General features: G+C 44.1%; 1 protein-coding gene across 6 annotated transcripts in view; it reads left to right on the top strand.

Moving 5' to 3' along the window:
- Positions 1 to 20,151, top strand: part of LOC129824947 (collagen alpha-1(XII) chain-like) — a 91,698-nt gene that overhangs the window by 10,775 nt on the left and 60,772 nt on the right. For 5 of the 6 annotated variants that reach the window (XM_055884522.1, XM_055884521.1, XM_055884525.1 and 2 more), the window contains exons 6-21: positions 174 to 434; positions 600 to 764; positions 1,341 to 1,514; positions 1,689 to 1,979; positions 2,094 to 2,696; positions 4,343 to 4,621; positions 4,749 to 5,024; positions 5,961 to 6,233; positions 10,984 to 11,253; positions 14,683 to 14,949; positions 15,689 to 15,881; positions 16,022 to 16,146; positions 18,462 to 18,611; positions 18,788 to 18,907; positions 19,461 to 19,625; positions 19,817 to 19,963. In XM_055884522.1, coding sequence (XP_055740497.1) covers positions 174 to 434; positions 600 to 764; positions 1,341 to 1,514; positions 1,689 to 1,979; positions 2,094 to 2,696; positions 4,343 to 4,621; positions 4,749 to 5,024; positions 5,961 to 6,233; positions 10,984 to 11,253; positions 14,683 to 14,949; positions 15,689 to 15,881; positions 16,022 to 16,146; positions 18,462 to 18,611; positions 18,788 to 18,907; positions 19,461 to 19,625; positions 19,817 to 19,963 — 3,759 coding nt within the window. The remainder of the gene's footprint in view (positions 1 to 173; positions 435 to 599; positions 765 to 1,340; positions 1,515 to 1,688; positions 1,980 to 2,093; positions 2,697 to 4,342; positions 4,622 to 4,748; positions 5,025 to 5,960; positions 6,234 to 10,983; positions 11,254 to 14,682; positions 14,950 to 15,688; positions 15,882 to 16,021; positions 16,147 to 18,461; positions 18,612 to 18,787; positions 18,908 to 19,460; positions 19,626 to 19,816; positions 19,964 to 20,151) is intronic. The other variant, XM_055884527.1, reaches the window with a different exon arrangement.

Genomic DNA, 20,151 nt, shown 5'->3' with positions numbered 1-20,151 from the left:
CTTCACTTTGTTTTCTTTGGTCAATGATACAGCTATCCGGGACTTGTAAAGCTGCGGAAACAGGACATGCTTCTCCTCAGCTCAAATAATTTGCCTCTCCCATTTTTCCAGTGTATGCTACTTTTTTCATGTTCCTTCTTCTCTCCTTCTCCCTACCTCTCCTTCTCTCCCAGAGTGTTCATTCAGTGCCGTCGCAGATTTGGTGTTCCTGGTTGATGGTTCATGGAGCGCTGGAAGAGACTTTAAATACATCCGTAACTTCATCTCTGCCATGGCGGGTGCCTTTGAGATTGGGGAGGACAAGACAAGGGTGGGCCTGGTCCAGTACAGCACTGATACCAAGACAGAGTTTAACCTCAACCAGCACGTGAAATGGGGCGAACTCCTCAGAGCCATCAACACACTGCCTTACAAGGGTGGCAACACCATGACAGGTACTTACCCATCCCATGTACAGTACCTGGCTATACAATACACAATCATAACATAATACTAACTGACAAAGCCGTAGTTCGTCATTAACAACTCTCTCAGGTTGGTAGAGTGAATCAAATGAACAATGTTATAACCAAAAGGGACGTCATGCCACTTTGTTACAGGTGAGGCCATGGACTATTTGCTGAAAAACACATTTACTGAGGCAAACGGTGCCAGGAAAGGCTTTCCCAAGGTGGCCATGATTATCACAGATGGGAAGTCTCAAGACCCTGTGGAGGCGATCGCCAAGAAACTCAAGAACATGGGGGTGGAGATCTTCACCTTGGGTATGTGACTACAGGATACCTTTCTGTCATCTAACCCTGTTTATGTCTTACTGATACTGCTAATCCTGTCTATATATATTCTATAGTCATGAGAGTAAATTGCCGTATTTATATCACAAAGTAAAGGATCCTGAAACCGACAAGTTAGAATGGTATGAAATGTGTTTCACACATTTTTACCATGTTGTCATTCCTTCCAACTGAAGTTTTGACATGGCCTGTTGAAAAATGCATATATTCCATAGTGAATCCAGCTGGTTGTTCTTAAAAGTGGAAAATAAGGAAAGACCTCTTGCTTCATTTCATATCTTTATAGATCACTTGTTTTATTCAGTATAAGCTCTCGAACCTGAGAAACTATGCCGCAATTAATTCCTACATTCGGAATCATTTTCATGTGCTGCCATTGACTTTAACAAGGAGTGTTTGGACTTTATTGGTTTTAACTATGAATGAGTAAACCTTCTGAAACTGTCGGGAGATCAGGATTACAATGGTGATGTGGAACATTTTCCCCAGTTTTTATAAGAGACCATATACATTTTACACCCCTTTTTTGTTCTTTGTCCAATTTAGGGATCAAAGGAGCAGATGAGGACGAGCTAAAACAAATGGCTTCAACCCCCTACAGGACGCACGTCTATAATGTTCTCAACTTTGACCTTATCAAAAATGTGCAGAAAGAGCTCATTACCCATGTGTGCTCGGGGGTGGACGATCAACTCAACTCGCTCGTCAGCGGAGAGGAAGGTAAAATGCAGTTTTACGACTCAAATGTTGGAAGTGGTTTTGGCATGGATAACTTTGAAGAAATTATTAGAGATGCATGAATTAATGGGGGTTGCTCAAAACTTTTCCAGCTAGGGAGATCATTTCCTAACAAATTCCCGTTGTGATTTATTTGTTGGGATTGTTCATTTACAGTTATTGAACCAGCATCAAACCTCAGAGTCATGGAGATGGCCTCCAAGTCTATGAGGGTGACATGGGACATTTCCATTGGAGATGTGTCGGGTTACAAGCTCCAGCTGATCCCCATGATGGCCGGCAACAAGCGCCAGGAGCTGTACGTAGGCGCCAGCCAGACCTCAGTGATGGTTACGGGCCTGTCTCCAGACACAGAGTACCAGATCAGCCTGTTTGCCCTCAAGGGCCTGACCCCCAGTGAGCCCATCATGACCATGGAGAAGACTGAGCCAGTCAAGGTGTCCCTTGGTGAGTATACTCTACAATAATATCTTAAAGTCATACTGTATGTCAGTCATTGTTGTAGTCATCCAGTGTCTGATTTTGTCATTACGTGACAGATGTTTTTGTGTCCTCTTCTAGAATGTTCTCTTGGAGTAGACGTGCAAGCTGACGTTGTCATTCTGGTCGACGGCTCATACAGTATCGGACTGTCCAACTTCGCTAAAGTCAGAGCTTTCCTGGAGGTGCTGGTGAACTCCTTTGACATCGGACAGGACAAGATTCAGATCAGCTTGGTTCAGTACAGCAGGGACGCTCACACTGAGTTCTACCTGAACACCCACCACGAGATGAGCGCTGTGGTCCATGCCGTCCGGACGTTCCCCTACCGTGGCGGTTCCACCAACACCGGAAGGGCCATGACCTATGTCAGGGAGAAGATCTTCTTGACCAACCGAGGATCGCGGCCAAACGTTCCCCGCGTCACTATCCTCATCACAGACGGGAAGTCGTCCGACTCCTTCAAGGACCCGGCCACCAAGCTGAAGAAAGCAGACGTGGAGATCTTTGCCGTGGGCGTGAAGGACGCTGTGAGGTCTGAACTGGAAGCCATTGCTACCGAGCCTGTGGAGACCCATGTGTACACCGTGGAGGACTTTGACGCCTTCCAGAGGATCTCCAAAGAGCTCACCCAGTCCATCTGCCTGAGGATTGAGCAGGAGCTCCTCAACATCAAGAAGAAAAGTGAGTAGGACCCTCTCTATATCTGCATGATGTAGTTATTTTTGTTAGTCAGTAAACCCATGCCAACTGTACTCAAGTGAAGATAATGGCTAAAAATAATAGTAATTAGGTGGGTGCTTACATTTGTCATATTTCACACATGTGCATGTTTTATGGCATATCCCACTCCCCCTGAGACACCCTCAGAGAGTGGAGTCAAAGCCAGCGATCAGCCATTATTGATAGCGACCCTGTAGCAGTTAGGATTAAGTGCCTTGCTCAAGTGCACATTGACATATTTTTCACCTAGTCGGCTTTGGGATTTGAACCAGCGACCTTTCGGTTACTGGCCTAACTCTCCAAACTGCTAGGCTACAGTAAGTAAAGTAATTTCTTAGCAAAATAGAATGTCTCGCAAACAAGAAATATGGGGGACATTTGAGTATGGCATAGATTCTCAATGGAGACAATGGCCCAGCACCCAGTATTTCCAAAGTCTAAGATGTTAATGGAAGTGTCTTAGATACAGTATGTTTGCAGTACAAAAATAAATGCTAGCATTCATGGAATTACATAGTAAAAGTAAATCCGTGGCACTTCAATTAGTATGATATAATACGTTTCGTATGGTATGTATTAATTTGTGGGAGTCCATCATCCATGTGACAAATTTCAATTCGTATGATATGTCATGAATTTGTTTGTTACGAATTCCAATTTTTTGCTAGGCTAGGGGTTAGGGTAAAGGGTTAAGGTTAGTGTTAAGGTTAGGTTAGCTAGCATGCTAAGTAGTTGAAAAGTAGCTAAATAGCTCAAATGCTAAAGTTGTTTGTGATGAGATTCGAACAGTGTGTAAAGTGTGAAGCTAACATCTGGCACAGCGCCATATGGCAGCAAGCAAGGAGCACAGTTTTCCGATGTATACCTTACATCCGAAACATTAGTCCGTTTTTACGTTTTTGATTTCTTGATTTTGAGCAAATAACCATGTTTTGAAATATTATGCAGTATACTTGGGTAATTTGATGAATTGTGGCAAAAATCTTCACCTTTTGAAAACTTTTTTACACTTTATTAATCAATGTAGTTTTGATCAACTGCTTCTATTTGGACAATTCAGAGAGAATAACTCTTGAAAATGACTCCACTCTACCTTGGCCTTGTTAGTGCATGACCTGAGAAGTAGAAGAGAAAATCCTAAGAGTGTATACAACATATGCTTGCAATTACATCTGTCACAACACTCTTTTCCAAAGTTATCATCTTCTGTTTAGCAATGTGTTACACACATGTAAAAACTCTTGCGCTCTCAGGGCAGTAAGATGACTTGCATGTGGAAATATAATACCAAATATTAGTCGCTCTGCATTACATGGCCAGTGTATTGCGTAACTCACACCAGGTTTGATTATTCATGATATATTCCTTATATAATAATCTATTATGACAACATAGAGAATTGTACACATAGAAAACAATACAGAGATTTTCACTAATGGAATAGAGATGTTTGAGTGTTATTGGGTCTCCATCCCAAATGGCACTTGATTCCCTATACAGTGCACTACTTTTGACCAGAGCCCTATGGGAAGCTGGGAATAAGGTGCCTTTTGGGACGCATCCTGAGTGTTGTGACCTAACGCGTAGTCATCTGCCATCTCCTCCAGGCTTACTCCCACCGAGGTCGTTAACTTTCTCTGAGGTGGCCGCCAGGAGCTTCAGAGCCACTTGGGAGACCGATGCCCTCAATGTCCTGTCCTACCTGATCCAGTTCAGACCTGCTGCTGACGTCGACGGGGACTTTGTGTCCATGTCCTTGCCCGGGGACACGCTCACCACTCTGCTGCCTCACCTCACGCCCCTCACCCACTACGAGGTCAACGTCTTTGCCCAGTACACCGAAGGAGACAGCTTCCCTCTGAATGGATTCGAGACCACACTAGATGGTCAGCACCGTCAGACCAACAGATACCAACAGATAAAGAATTTGATGCCAATGCCTTAACTTCTGTTCTAATATTTGTATAACCTCTAAATTCCTTATGACCTCTAATCCCACCATCTTTGTTGCAGAACAAGGACCAGTGCGTAACCTGAGGGTTTCAGAGGAAACGACAGACAGTTTCCGGGTGTCGTGGGCGGCAGCGCCAGGGGCGGTGGTACGGTACCGTCTAACCTATGTACCAGTCAGGGGTGACAGCACAAGATTAGAGACAGCCACCGTCGGCGATGAGACCACCATCGTGCTGCCAGAGCTCTTCCCCTTGACAACGTACCGCGTCATGGTGGCTGCAGAGTACCAGTCAGGCACTGGTGCTGAGATGAAGATCGATGGCACCACCAAAGAAGGTGACTAAATCTCTGCTTATGTAACGGGCATCACTGCGCTCGCTTAATAGTATAGCTTACATCCCTGTCCCTCACTGTGCCCGAACTAGGGCTCCTCTGCTTTGCAACGTCTTAGCCAATTATGCTATAGAAAAGCTATTTGAGACTTTTCATGCTGGGTACTGAGGCTAGGGATCCTACTCCCTGATACCATTCCTCCAGGGGTGTGAACTGAACATGCCTGCCTTTTGTTTCCAACAAAGTTTTCATTTTCTTCATGTTTCATTTTCTTCATGTTCTACTAAGCTAATATTCCACCCAAAATTACTGTGTCATTATATTTTGGCGGGAAGGCATCACAAAGAGGTTGCAGTCTAAGGGGGGATTTTTCCGATGCATATCGGAGGTGTGTTTGTGTGTGTGTGTCCAGTAATGCTGTAGTTTACAGCGTCGGAGCCAAAGGAGCAAGGGGAAATAAACAAAAATGTACTCTTATTCACCACGGCAACCACATTCTTCTCAGTGATTATCAGCTCTCAGAGCATTTAGTGCCCGTGGACGTTCCAGCTCCTTTAAATAAGGCAGCTGTTTACTTCCAGAGCCTTTAAAAGGGTAGAACGTATCCCAGCCTGTGCCTCTTTGGCATCATTCACCACCCAGCTGTTTCAGAGATGAATTTGTGTTTTTTCCTCAATCTTCTTTACAATGTTGCCCTTTTTGTGCTATTCACTGCGTAACCTTTCCAAAAATCTGAAGGTTTCTGTAATTATATGACTTAAGATTTGCATTAATGAAGACTTGTGGTCTTTCCAATCTGTCTTGTCTAATAACAGACTATAATCAGACTATATTGGACACCTCAGCTAATTGGTCATATGCCATAGCCTACACACAACAACTTCAACTTTGATTGGCTCCTCATTGACAGCGTGGCTTTTCTCGCCTCTTCTCTCTCAGCGCTGGGATCTCCACGTGACCTGCAGGTCTTTGACAAGACGGTGTCCACCATGAAGCTTTCGTGGGCTGCGGCACCGGGCCGCGTCCTCCAGTACCGTATCAATTTCCGTCCGTCGGCGGGAGGCGAGAGGAAGGAGGTGTGGGTGAAGGGAGGGAACACCAACACCCATCTGAAGAACCTGCAGCCTGGCACTGAGTACGATTTGGTGGTCAGCGCACGCTACTCCTCTGGCCTAGGAGACCCCCTGGAGGGGAAAGGAACCACACTGGAAGGTAAAGTAGAGAGTTCCTAAAACAATTTCATTGGAGTGCAGCTAGAGTGGTGTTTGTGAGACAAGGGCGGATCCCGAAAAACAGTTATTCTCACAAAAACGTATGTAAAGTCCGAACGGTTTGAACTGCAAACTATTATGACCCCACTATGAAAAGCTGTAACTTTCATGAATACGCTCTGCTTTGCTATATAATGTTCACAAGCCACACAAAAGTTGTTAGAAGATGAGGGGTTTGTCTACATATAAGATCATAGGATATCTGAGGACATAATGTCTATAATACAGTAATAAGCTCACATACACTAACGGGCAAAAGTTTTAGAACACCCACTCATTCAAGGGTTTTTCTTTATTTTTTACTGTTTTCTACATTGTAGAATAATAGTGAAGACATCAAAACTATGAAATAGCACATATGTAACCAAAAAAGTCTTAAGCAAATCAAAATATATTTTATATTTGAAATTCTTCAAATCGACACCCTTTGCCTTGATGACCACTTTGCATACTCTTGGCATTCTCTCAACCAGCTTCACCTGGAATGCTTTGCCAACAGTCTTGAAGAAGTTCCCAAATATGCTGCCACAATCGCTGCCACAATAACACAGCTACTGTATCACACCCAGTGGTGCTCACCTAGTTCTTTACCTGCCACTGTGGCTCATTTCCAATGGAATGGACATTGAAGTAGCGTCGGAGCTGACATAAAGCAGAACCACTAGGCTATATTAGACTTTTTCTGGCAAGAGTCACACATGCAATGCAGTAGGAAGGAGCAAAAGAGGATTCATAAACTGAGAACATCTCATCCCTTTTGCCTTTTCCACTAAATCCTTCCCTTTTACATTCATAAAAAATGCCAAGAGCTTGATGTTAGCCAGCCTTCCTTCTCCAGGCTTTGGACAGTGGTGCATATTTGATTGGACCTTGACTTGGTGTGACTGAGAATGGGCCATGGTCCTTGAACGTGTCTGAGCCTGTCATGGAGGTTGGCCGACTGGGGGAGGCCCGGGCCCCTGCTGGCCGACTTTCTTCTCTCCTGAGGGGACGTGGAGGAGTCGCAGAGTCTCTGAGTTAGTTAGTTTGCTGACACAGCATCTGGGACTCTCTCTGCTTTCACTCACGCCGCCAAGCCGACACACACTGATATCACTTTGTGCTGGGCTCCACTGGAAGCCTAGGGACTCAACCACTGGGAAGAACCTATTGTATGTTTCAATTCCCAACTGAAAATAGTGGAATTACTGGATTTGGTGTGTTGGAATTTCTCCCACTGTAACAATGTTGTGTGAATTCCTAAAACAAAACTGAACCGTAGTGATATATTGTAGAAAGCACGTACTGTAATGATGAATATGTACAGTATCTAGCTGCAAGTCCTTATAAACAGAGCAAAATCCAATAATCTTGGTCCCAGTGAGGTAGTGGGGATTTGGAGTAATGTTGACCAGGAGAGTCCATGTTGTGATTATTTGTCAGGCCCTATGCCTGGACACCCTTAAGGGGTAATGGACCCTCGCCCTACGTCCCAAATGGCACCCTTGTGCACTGTATAGGAAGTAGGGTGCCATTTTGGCCGTACCCTAGGCCTGCCTATGGGGGTGGCCGTTTCTGCGGAGCGTCCAGTTTGGCCAGCAACACACTCCAGCACAGCTCCAGTCCCTATTGGTGGAAAAGGATGACTTCTGACTTGGAGTTCGCCTCACACTGAGGCGGTAAATCGACGGAGCACACTGTACGTTTTCCCCCCACTAATTGAATATTTCGATGTGGTAGGAGGAGGACAGAATAATTGTAAGAAAACAAATGAAAAAAGGAAAAGTGGTGAGATAATGAATGTCAAAGACAGAGGAGGCGAATGGAAAGTGTTACCTGGGAAAATACTTCAAAGCTGTGTAAACGCTGGCCGCCTCCATACTGAGCACTCACCGTCCACTTTCATCAGGGAGTGGTGATGATTAGGAGCCAAGACTGTGCCGGGAATCAAAAAGAACCAAAGCGAGGCATGGAAATTGAATCAAAAACGAGCATAAAGGAGGTTGCAGGCCAAGTCAAGAGGTGTTTTTCTCTTTTCTCTTCTCTTACTGGGACTCAGGCTCTGTAGTTATATAGTTGTCTTCCTTTAGGATAGATAGCACCTTAGAATCCCCTGAGCTGAACGTTTCCTCCCTCCCCTATCTGGCATTTGTCAGCGTTTATAAAGGATTCAAGCTGCTGTTCTCTGATCCTCAGGGATGTCGTTAAGACAACCATGCAGTGGGCAGACTGCACTTCAGGACCTGCGCTCTCCCTTCTATTGGACCAGGGTCTAAAGAATATGAAAGCAAGGTTCAAACTTCAAACATTAAGCTCCAGCTTGTTTTGACTGTGGTACTGAACTTTTAGGCTCTTTTGGCTTAATATCAGTGGTGGATACAAATGCACGGCAGATTTCTCCGCTGGATAGAGTTTTGTCTTGAGTGTAGGACGTTGCAACGTGCTTGATATGTCAAGGCTATTTAGAATTTCAAAGGCCTGAACAAAATCAATGCCGCCTGGTGTTGGAAGGCTACAGTGTGTGAAGATAAAATAGAACAGAACAATAGTGTATATATTTTGTTACGTTTCAACAATTGGCTCATTTGATTGTCTTAACAACGTTATTCATTGTTATGCAGGCAGCCGTAAAATCACATAGTTGTTTGATTCAGAAAATATTCCAAGCCAAAATAGTGGATCGTTTTTAGAGAGAAATGTGTGTTTAAAAGAAAGAGAGTTGAATGTACTGTGGTTTTGTTCAGTTTTGCCTTATAATAGGGTTGAGTGGGTTTCAGGCCGGGCCGCCGAGCGCCAGATTCTCTGCAAGAGCCGCCTGTGGTTTGATATTTAGAAAACCTCCAGACTCCCTCCCAGACATTGAACGTGAGAGCTAATGGCAGTGGCTGCTGCTGTGCCTCTGTGGTGGAGACGGAGAGCCTGCCCATGTGGACTGAGGCAGTACATGTCCAGTAAAATGAAGGAAATTAGATTTTAGCCGGGGCTGGAATGGGTTGCTTCAGAGGAATATTATGTTTGATAGATTCTTTTTGGCGTGGCAGTTGGAAAGACTTTTCCTGAAATCAGACGCAGCTTACTTGTTGATCTATAAAATTAAACAGATGCTTAAAGTTAACATCTCTCCCTGTACAATTTTTTGTCAGGAAAACCCCCCCCAAATCTTTCTTTCCCCCCCTGAAGTATAACAGTACTTCCATATGTTTGTCTTTCAATATGAAAGAGGACACATGTTCACATGTTGATTTGATGGGGCACCGGACGTTTGCATTTATCGGTTTGCTTGTCTGGCTTCAGTGGTAAGATGAGAAAACGACAAAAGGTGACGGTTTAAGTCAGTATCTGCTCGATGTACTCGTGGTGGCATGGTTAGATTGGTCACGTGTCTTACCAGTGAATATCCACCAGTAGTCCTGCTCTGGGCTACCCTAAAACGATTAAGAGAGTCTGTCTCGGATCCAGCACACTATGAACCCGAACACAGGTTTTGATGATTCATGAAAATGTCATCTTGTATCTGGAGAGTAATACTGGCTGTGGTCCACTATAATCAGTTGACTGTGCAGTACACTATCCATTACAATCCCAATATGTCCATTGGCAGAAAGTGAAGTGTTGTATGTCTAATGGCTACTCTCTGTTACATTGTAGTTACATTGTTTAGTTAGATCACTCGACCAGACATTTTTCATTATTATCATAAACAGACAGAATTTGTACTACTATGCAATGTTTTACCTCTATTCAACTCATGACCAATGTGGTGAGTTTGTTTTGCATCGCTCGGGTTCCCAGGGTCGGTGAGCTATTGCCCTTGGGAGCAAACTCCGCCCGGCAGTGGAAAAGAGTGATGCAAAACGAATTAGCCCAATGTAACATATACAATGGCGATGCAGATTGTCACCGCCATTCACAAACCCCAGTCATGTATATAGTCCCTATAGACTGCTGGCTCTGTGTAGCATAAGCTCCATGTGTCTTTTTGCAGTAACATGAGCCATATGCACAGGAAATTAGTTTTGGTCTTGTTTAATGAAACAAATCTATATAATAAGGCAAACAGGCTTCCCTTGTCTGCTTCATCAGTTAGGAACAGTGGTGAGAACCCACAACATGACCATGCTCTCGCATAGACCCATAGCTCCTGTCAGTGTCCTCCCTCCCTCCATCACTCTCTCCATCCATCCAGTATATGAAGCAGATGTGCACTGTTGACCTTTAGTTTATTGGGAGTCTCCTATAAGTCAGGCCATATGTCACAGGTCCAGTCGCAGTGCGAGGCATGTTTGTAATCCGAGATAGATGTGTGGTATCTCTGCTGATCTTTTGTGTTTAAAGATGTGACTAGCTGTTCAGCTACGCTGTCCTCTGGACACGGGTTTCAATGCTTTCCATTTTGAGTAGTCCAATTGGCCAGATGCAGTCAGACAAAATGGATGCTTAGATACAGCTGGGCTGTGGGGATTTGTCAAAGGCACTGAATTTCTATGTTTTTTGCAAAAGTGCATAATGTTTATGGTTCTAAGCACCCTTTTTACTTGTTTACGCAAGATGATTTAGAGTTGAGCATTTTCTCTTCCTTTACTGAGAAGTGCATAAGGGCCTATCCAGATAGTGTGTTGGAACGTTCATTGACTATCATTAACCAAACATTGTATCCTGTATCCTCTCCCAAATCCTCACCCAGAAATCTGATCTCTTTTCCTTTGTTTCAGAACTGGGTTCCCCCAAGGACCTTGTCACCAGCGACGTAACGGACACCAGCTTTGCTGCGTCTTGGACGGCTGCCCCTGGAAACGTGAAGATGTACAGGATCCGCTGGAAGTCGTTGTACAGTGACGAGTCAGGGGAGAAGACGGTCCCTGGAGATGTCACCAACACTGTCCTGGATGGTCTGACACCTGAGACCCTCTACCAGGTGTCTGTCGTGGCCTCCTACGGCAGAGGAGACGGGGACCCACTGACTGGACAGGAGACCACCGATGGTAAGACTTATTACACATCATCCTCCGTTCATTCTGTCTGTGGACAGGGAAAGCTCTCAGTGTTGGACGTCAGAGGTGGACACAATGGCCGTATCCCAAACTGCAACCTATTCCCCATATAGTGGAACACTTTTGACCAAGGCCCATATGGCTCTGGTCAAAAGTAGTTCACTAAGTAAGTAATAGGGTGTCATTTGGGACACAATCAATGTCTCATCACTGCTAGGGATTACCAAAGTAATGAGTCACAGAATTGGTGTTAGTTGTGGCGGTTTGGATGTATCCATGAAGCATTTTGTAGATCTGTCGAACGGTTTGAAACTCTCCCTGGGCCATCACATATATTTTCATACAATTGCACTATGCCAGTCCCTAGATTGAGATTTTTTTTTAAACAAATTGATAAAATATGAAAAAATTCCATTCCAGTGCTCATCACCCTCACTCTCTGGAACTCTTTTGTCTTTGGTGTCGGGTATTTTGGAAAAATATCATTTCTAAGCTGTGGTTTGCAGTGGAAAGCTGAGGTGGTGACAGTTATTATGCATTATGTGTTCTAGAATCTAAGTTAACCTCACTTTTGTGGAGGGGATTTTTTATTTTTTATTATGCATTTGTTGGCACATGGTGTAATGTATCCTGTATACTGCCGTTAGGGTGCGTGGGAGCAGTATTTAGACACACTATTAAATCCACCACACATCCCTCTATCCTACACATGGGAAATCACATTGATGGAAATGTCCTCAAACAATTGAGGAACCAGTGAGATGGTTTGATTAGAAATGTGTAGATATGGAAAGTAATTTGTTTATTGACTCTGGCAGGCCAAGTCAAGCATATTTTGAACAGTAAATAACCTTGAGACATTCTCAGGAGACCTCACCTTTCATATCTGTGCTTACCTCATTACGTTCGCACAGCGGAACCAATGGATCTCCGGTAACGGGGTTACAGGTTCATTCAGGTCAATCAACACATTGAGAAGTTGGAGGTCATGGTTTTTCCCGCCAATAACAATCCTCCCAGTGAACCAATGAAGACTAGTGGTCTGCCTTTTTGTCCTGGGATAATTAACTGTTTGGAAGGATTGCCTTTGGTTTGACTATTCTTGCGTGCCGAAATGGTGGAACAAATGCACCTTATTACATGGTCTATGGAGCTTAGCTTCATTCACAATAGGGGAAAGGGAAAGTTAAAGGTCCAATGCAGCTGTTTTTTTTCTCCAAAAAAAATAAACAAATTCTGGGTAACACTTAAGTACCTTACTGTGATTGTTTTCAATTAAAATGGTAAAAAAGAAACAAAAATAGCTTCTTCGCGAAGAGCAATTTCTCAAGACAGAATTTTGCTAGGACTGTCTGGTAGCGGTCTGAGTGAAGGGTCCTAATTGGATGAGCCTAATGGGAGGGATATGTTACCTGAAAACTAGCTGTTATTGGCAGAGAGGTTCGAAACTGTTTATTATTGGTCTATTGACTTATACCGCCTGGTGATGTCGCCAGGCAGGCCAAAACTTTATCCCACCAAAATAGGTTGACATTTCTGGCGGCCTTTTCAAACAGCTCTTACTCTAAAAGGGCATTATCATCATTTAAAAAACTTCACATTATTATTCCAACCTCATAGTGTGCAAATATACAGTTGAAGTCTGAAGTTTACATGCACCTTAGCCAAATACATTTAAACTCAGTTTTTCACAATTCCTGACATTTAATCCGAGTAAAAATGCCCTGTCTTAGGTCAGTTAGGATCACCACTTTATTTTAAGAATGTGAAATGTCAGAATAATAGTAGAGAGAATGATTTATTTCAGCTTTTATTTCTTTCATCACATTCCCAGTGGGTCAGAAGTTTACATACACTCAATTAGTGTTTGGTAGCATTGCCTTTAAATTGTTTAATTTGGGTCAAACATTTCGGGTAGCCTTCCACAAGCTTCCCACAATAAGTTGGGTGAATTTTGGCCCATTCCTCCTGACAGAGCTGGTGTAACTGAATCAGGTTTGTAGGTCTCCTTGCTCGCACAAGCTTTTTCAGTTCTGCCCACAAATGTTCTATAGGATTGAGGTCAGGGATTTGTGATGGCCACTCCAATAACTTGACTTTGTTGTCCTTAAGCCATTTTGCCACAACTTTGGAAGTATGCTTGGGGTCATTGTCTATTTGGAAGACCCATTTGCGACCAAGCTTTAGCTTCCTGACTGGTGTCTTGAGATGTTGCTTCACAATATCCACATAATCTTCCTCCCTCATGATGCCATCTATTTTGTGAAGTGCACCAGTCCCTCCTGCAGCAAAGCACCCCCACAACATGATGCTGCTACCCCCGTGCTTCACGATTGGGATGGTGTTCTTCGTCTTGCAAGCGTCCCCCTTTTTCCTCCAAACATAATGATGGTCATTATGGCCAAACAGTTCTAATTTTGTTTAATCAGACCAGAGGACATTTCTCCAAAAAGTACAATCTTTGTCCCCATGTGCAGTTGCAAACCATAGTCTGGCTTTTTTTATGGCAGTTTTGGAGCAGTGGCTTCTTCCTTGCTGAGTGGCCTTTCAGGTTATGTCGATATAGGACTCGTTTTACTGTGGATACAGATACTTTTTTACCTGGTTCCTCCAGCATCTTCACAAGGGCCTTTGCTGTTGTTCTGGGATTGATTTGCACTTTTCGCACCAAAGTACATTCCTCTCTAGGAGACAGAATGCATCTCCTTCCTGAGCGGTATGATGGCTGCATGGTCCCATGGTGTTTATACTTGCGTACTATTGTTTGTACAGATGAACGTGGTACCTTCAGGCATTTGGTACCTTCTTGCTCCCAAGGATGAACCAGACTTGTGGAGGTCTACACATTTTTTCTGAGGTCTTGGCTGATTTCTTTTGATTTTCCCATGATGTCAAGCAAAGACGCACTGAGTTTGAAGGTGGGCCTTGAAATACATTCACAGGTACACCTCCAATTGACTTAAATGATGTCAATTGGCCGAACAGAAGCTTCTAAAGCCATGCCATCATTTTCTGGAATTTTCCTGCTGTTTAAAGGCACAGTCAACTTAGTGTATGTAAACTTCTGTCGCACGGGAATTGTGATACAGTGAATTATAAGTGAAATAATCTGTCTGTAAACCATTGCTGTATAAATGACTTGGTTCATGCACAAAGTAGATGTCCTGACTGACTTGCCAAAACTATAGTTTGTTAACAAGAAATTTGTGGAGTGGTAGAAAAACGAGTTTTAATGACTCCAACCTAATTGTATGTAAACTTCCGACTTCAACTGTATCTAAAACACAGGAAAATCACGTTTTTGACTTCACTGGGCCTTTAAGATAAACAGATTTGGGGATATGAGTCAAACTCTCGTTTAGATCATTTTTCTCAACATCCTCGCTACGAATCGAACATTCTCCTCCTCTCTGTCCTCAGTGTCTGCTGCTGCGAAGGCTCTGACTGTGTCCGATGAGACCGAGCGAAGCATGAAGATAACGTGGATGGCGGCACCGGGGAAAGTCATCAACTACCGAGTGACATACGTACCCACCGATGGCGGCAAAGAGATGTTCGCCAAGGTTCCTGGCACCTCCACCTCCACTGTGCTGAAGCGACTGACGCCCATGACCACTTATGACATCACGGTGCACCCCATCTACAAGCGGGGAGAAGGAAAAGCAAGGCAAGGAGTAGGAACGACACGTACGTTGGTCCATAATTCAACCCCATGAGATGAGAGACAGTAGGGTGCAGTGGGAAACACTGTGGGTGTGGGGCAGGTATCTTTCACTAAGGACACCTCAGAGACTTGGTTAATACACACATATATTTAACACACAAAGTAAAAAAGTATTAAAAAAAATATATATATATATGAGAGAGAGAGAGAGAGAGAGAGAGAGAGAGAGAGAGAGAGAGAGAGAGAGAGAGAGAGGAGAGAGAGAGAGAGAGAGAGAGAGAGAGAGAGAGAGAGAGAGAGAGAGAGAGAGAGAGAGAGAGAGAGAGAGAGAGAGAGAGAGAGAGAGAGAGAGAGAGAGAGAGAGAGAGAGAGAGAGAGAGAGAGAGAGAGAGAGAGAGAGAGAGAGAGAGAGAGAGAGAGAGAGAGAGAGAGAGAGAGAGAGAGAGAGAGAGAGTGTTACACTTACTAACACATGGAATGTCATTGGGTTCTTAGATACCGGAATGGCACCATATTCCCTTTGTAGTGCACTACTGTTGACGTGCATATGGCACTGGTCAAAAGTAGTACGCTATATAGGGCATAGGATGCCATTTGGGACGCATGCTGGGACTCAAGACTTGTATTATGGACTAATGAGAAACTGACTGGAATGTGGGTTGGCTGATCCCATTGAAAAATGGCTAGCTTTGCCAAAGATGAAGTTACGATCTTTCTTCATGAGTTTGAACTGATATGTTTGCTCTTTTTGTCCCCTTGTAGTATCACCTTACAAAGCTCCCAGAAACCTGAAGACCTCAGACCCTGGCAAGACCAGCTTCAGAGTCTCCTGGGATGCAGCCCCTGGAGATGTGCGTGGCTACAAGGTCACATTCCACCCCAGTGGCAATGATATCGACCTGGGAGAGCTGCTGGTTGGGCCCTATGACAACACTGTGGTGTTAGAGGAGCTCAGGTGAGAGGCAGGAAATTATATCCTCAGACAGGAAGTCTTCTGCCTTGTGACATTTTCTGCGTCCCAAATAGCACCCTATTCCATATGGTGCAACTACTATTGACTATAGTCATTTGAATCTCATCTCTCCATCTCATCAGGGCCGGAACCAAGTACTCTGTAGCAGTGTTTGGAATGTTTGATGGAGGCCATTCTGCTGCACTGGCTGGAGAGGAGAAGACCACCCTCTCTGATGCACCCGATGTCCCATTGGAACCTTGGAACGGTAAAACCTTACAATACCATAACGTAACCGACGACCGACAAAACAGACATTTGTTGCATCCCAAAGGGCACCTCATTTCCTAGCTTAGACCAGAGCAGTGCACTATATAGGGAATAGGGCACAGTACTGGAGGCAGCCACAGAACAACCACTCAGATAGAAACACAGACCAAACCACAGACACACAGTGTCCCAGCCTCAGCCCATCTCTGTTCCCATCCGCGTTAGTAGAGCAGAGGAACGGCTTTCCCACTGCGAGTTACAGTATGACGCTAATCATCCCATTATAGGGAATAATGTGTCTGTCTAAACTAATCCACATCACAAACACATTGGAATAAAGCACCACATCACACTGCCATCAATTCTAATGAGTACTAATCACTTATAGCTGTTTGGCTCCAATGGCCTTTTTTCTGCCTCATATCATGTTAAAGGCACTTTCAAAAATCCCCCTATGATTCGGATCCTGGAGCGTTTGGTACCCTGATGGCGCTTTAAAGCATGTGCGAAACGCGATCGAACACTGGCTGAAAGGAATCCTGGACCTGCGTGAGTAGGTGGTCCAAGATCCAGGACCAGAGTACCAGGTACTGTGACACGGCAGCGCGAGTCGGGTGGAACTTTTTTGCCCGTTATAAACAAGCTAGCTCGCTAACGTCATGGAGAATGTGCGTCTTGCTAATCGCACGAGAAACAATTCTTTTTCTGGTCTCGTGAAAGCAAAACATATTCTGTAGAATTCTCACAAACGCTCCAGGTAACTGAACCAGGGTACCAAATTTCATATGGTACATATGATACTCATCACGCATGGTGATAAGCAAGACATTATGATATTTCTAGGATTAATTAATTATGGGTGATATGTCTTGACCTCCTTTTTCTTGCAGTGCCACTGTGTGATGACTTACACTCCCCCACAACTCCAAACGTTCAGCATGCCAAACATGTTTGTGTATCTTTTGCCACAAACAAATATTTCTCATCACTGTGCCCATTTGACCCAGCAGCCATATTGTTTCTTCCTTAATCCTTCCTGACATGCAAAAGTTCATATTTCTCATTTTTACTTTGCAAAAAAAAGTTAGTAAAGGAAAAAAAACGTTTCTCTGCTTTTAATTAGAGATGTTTTACAACCAGGAGAGTATGCAGTGCACCCGGGCTGCCGCGGAACACAGCTCTATGCGGCTAGGAAAATGTTTCTCATAAAAGACCCTAAGAGAGCTGCTGACCTTGGCCCGAAATTCCTCTCAGTAATGGGGAGCAGACACACTGACACACAGTGACACACTGCCCACCGCACCGATCAGAGCAGAGCTAGGGACGTTCCAGTCCACCATGACAAGACGTAAGTCGTTAATACGCCTCTACAGCGTCTTACTGTCTCAGTTGATGACAGGTGGTTTTGATGGGGAATGTCTCATAGACTTACATTGAGCTTACAAGCGTTTTGTTTACCCGCGTTGTGTAACTCAAACAAACTGCTTCCATATATAACCAGATACACATTTTACGAGGGGCTATCCCCCACACATCGTCAAGCACCTGTTTCTCCATGCTGCAGTAAAGAAAGTGGGTAAATGTTTGTCTCCTCTAACCTGTTTTCAATTGCAGATACAGCGGGCAGATTGCATAGCTCCGTGTCTGAACGCCTCTGGGTCCTTTCGCTCGGCTGCAGGGCGAGCGAGCAACCACCCTTTCACCCCCACAGGTGTCGAGTAGCGAGCACAGCCGGAATGTGCGATAACTCGGGGAGAGGAGTCTCTCGTATATCGTCTGTGAGCTGGTTGCTCTTGTTGTTCAGAGGCAGGGGACAAACCCAACGACAGAAACCCCACGAGTATCCCGAAGAGCCACAGGCCACAAAAGGCCTTTTGGATATACACAGAAAAAAAGAGGGGGAAAAAGAAGATGGACCCCCCCCAGGGGAAAGAAAATAGTTGATGCCCCCCCCCCCGCAAGAGAAAAATACTGCTGCAAAACGTGTTGAAGCAATAGATAGTTTATTGTAGAAACATTATTGTATAGTACGTATAGTTTTTGAGTATAGTTATTGTGATATTTGTAATGCCTTTCTGCCTCCTGCTTGTTGATGTCTGTATTTGGTGTGTGTATTTTGCCTGTGCATGTCTGTCTGAAACTGTTAAAAAAATATATATATATTCTATTGTTCTTTGGCACCCCTCTCCTTGTCCCTTCCTACACACATCCTCTCTACTGTCACACTACATGGACTGTACTAAGTGGTCACATCCGAGGGGTGTCTATGGTATCAGGCCTCCCGTTCACCGCCCTCTCCTCCACCCCTTACAGAAGCCAAGTGTAAGAGCCAGGCCAAGGCTGACATCATCCTGCTGGTCGATGGCTCATGGAGTATTGGCCGTCTGAACTTCAAAACCATCCGCGCCTTCATCGCTCGCATCGTTGGTGTCTTTGACATCGGCCCTGATAGAGTCATGATCGGTAATCTTTCTTTTGATCAAATCCCATTCGCAATGTGTACGATGGCATAGGTTCATCACCCAACTCAATTGAGTTTGATCTCGACTCGATGCCAGAATTGAAAATCAATGTTATATTCTGAACAATCACTTTGATTGGAGGTAGGTGTAGTCTCATGCTGTTGTGTGTGTCTCCAGGTATGGTTCAGTACAGTGGAGACCCCAAGACTGAGTGGCATTTGAATGCCCACTCAACCCGGGATGGTCTGCTCAAAGCTGTGGCTGACCTGCCCTACAAAGGGGGAAACACCATGACAGGTGACGTATCATCAAATGAAGGGATAACTTCGAGCTGTCAACTGTTTTTTATAAACCCAACCTAAACTTAACTTACCTTAAAATAACTTCACTTAACTTAATCATGATAAAAGTCCAAGGCAGATGTTTTAATCTCAATATCAAATCATTTCGGGCTAACAATTAAGTGCCCAGTGTGATTGTTATAAATGAAAATGGTAAAAAATAAACAAAAATAGCTTCTTAGCAAAGATTAATTTCTCAACCAAAAATTTTTCTAGGACTGTCTGGGAGAGGTCTGAGTGGGGAGGGGAAAACTGAAAACTAGCTGTTATTTTCAGAGAGGTTTGGAACTCTCTTCCTTATTAGTCTATTAACTAATTTACCGCCTAATGATGTCACCAGGAAGGCCAAAACTCCATCCCACCAAAACAGTCTTTTCAAACAGCACTTACACTAAAATGGCATTATCATCATTTTCATAATTTCACAGTATTATTCCAACTTGTGGAAATGATATAAAATAATATACTGCACTGCGCCTCTAAACTATCTCTCGAATGTCTCTCTGTAGGTATGGCCTTGAACTATATCCTCACGAACAACTTCAAGCCCAACGTGGGACTGCGTAAGGACTCGCGCAAGATCGGTGTGCTCATCACTGACGGCAAGTCGCAGGACGAGATCATCACCAACTCCCAGGTGCTCAGGGATGAGAACATCGAGCTCTACGCCATCGGTGAGTGACACTCCTAGTGTATAACTATAAATCTGTCATGGTTCAGCTAATCACCAGGTCGTGACAATGTCAAGTGAAAACAGACATTTTAACAATGCAAAGGTTTTCAACGCTTGGACAGCATGAAAAAGACAGAGTCTTTTTGTCCCAACCCCACATATGTAAATATTGTGGTGTTGTGTGACTTTTAGGTGTGAAGAACGCTGATGAGAATGAGTTGAGGTCCATTGCCTCCGACCCAGATGAGATTCACATGTACAATGTGAATGATTTCTCCTTCCTGCTGGACATAGTGGATGAGCTCACCATCAACCTCTGTAACAGTGTGAAGGGTCCAGGTAAGGCCATCTCTCTCTCTCTCTCTCTAATTCTCTCTCGTTCTCTCTCTCTCTCTCTCTCTAATTGTCTAACTCTTTCCCAATCACTGAGAGAAACATGGATTTGTGAAGCAATGCTCAACTTAAAGTTTTGCTATTGTAAAATGATTCTCCTGAGTCAAGCTGTGTATTGTACTTGGTACAGCGGT

The sequence above is a fragment of the Salvelinus fontinalis genome, chromosome 27 (genome assembly GCF_029448725.1).
Source record: "Salvelinus fontinalis isolate EN_2023a chromosome 27, ASM2944872v1, whole genome shotgun sequence".
In the NCBI taxonomy this organism is placed as follows: domain Eukaryota; kingdom Metazoa; phylum Chordata; class Actinopteri; order Salmoniformes; family Salmonidae; genus Salvelinus; species Salvelinus fontinalis.
The sequence above is the reverse complement of the archived record's forward strand: the minus strand, read 5'-3'. Positions and strand labels throughout refer to the sequence as shown.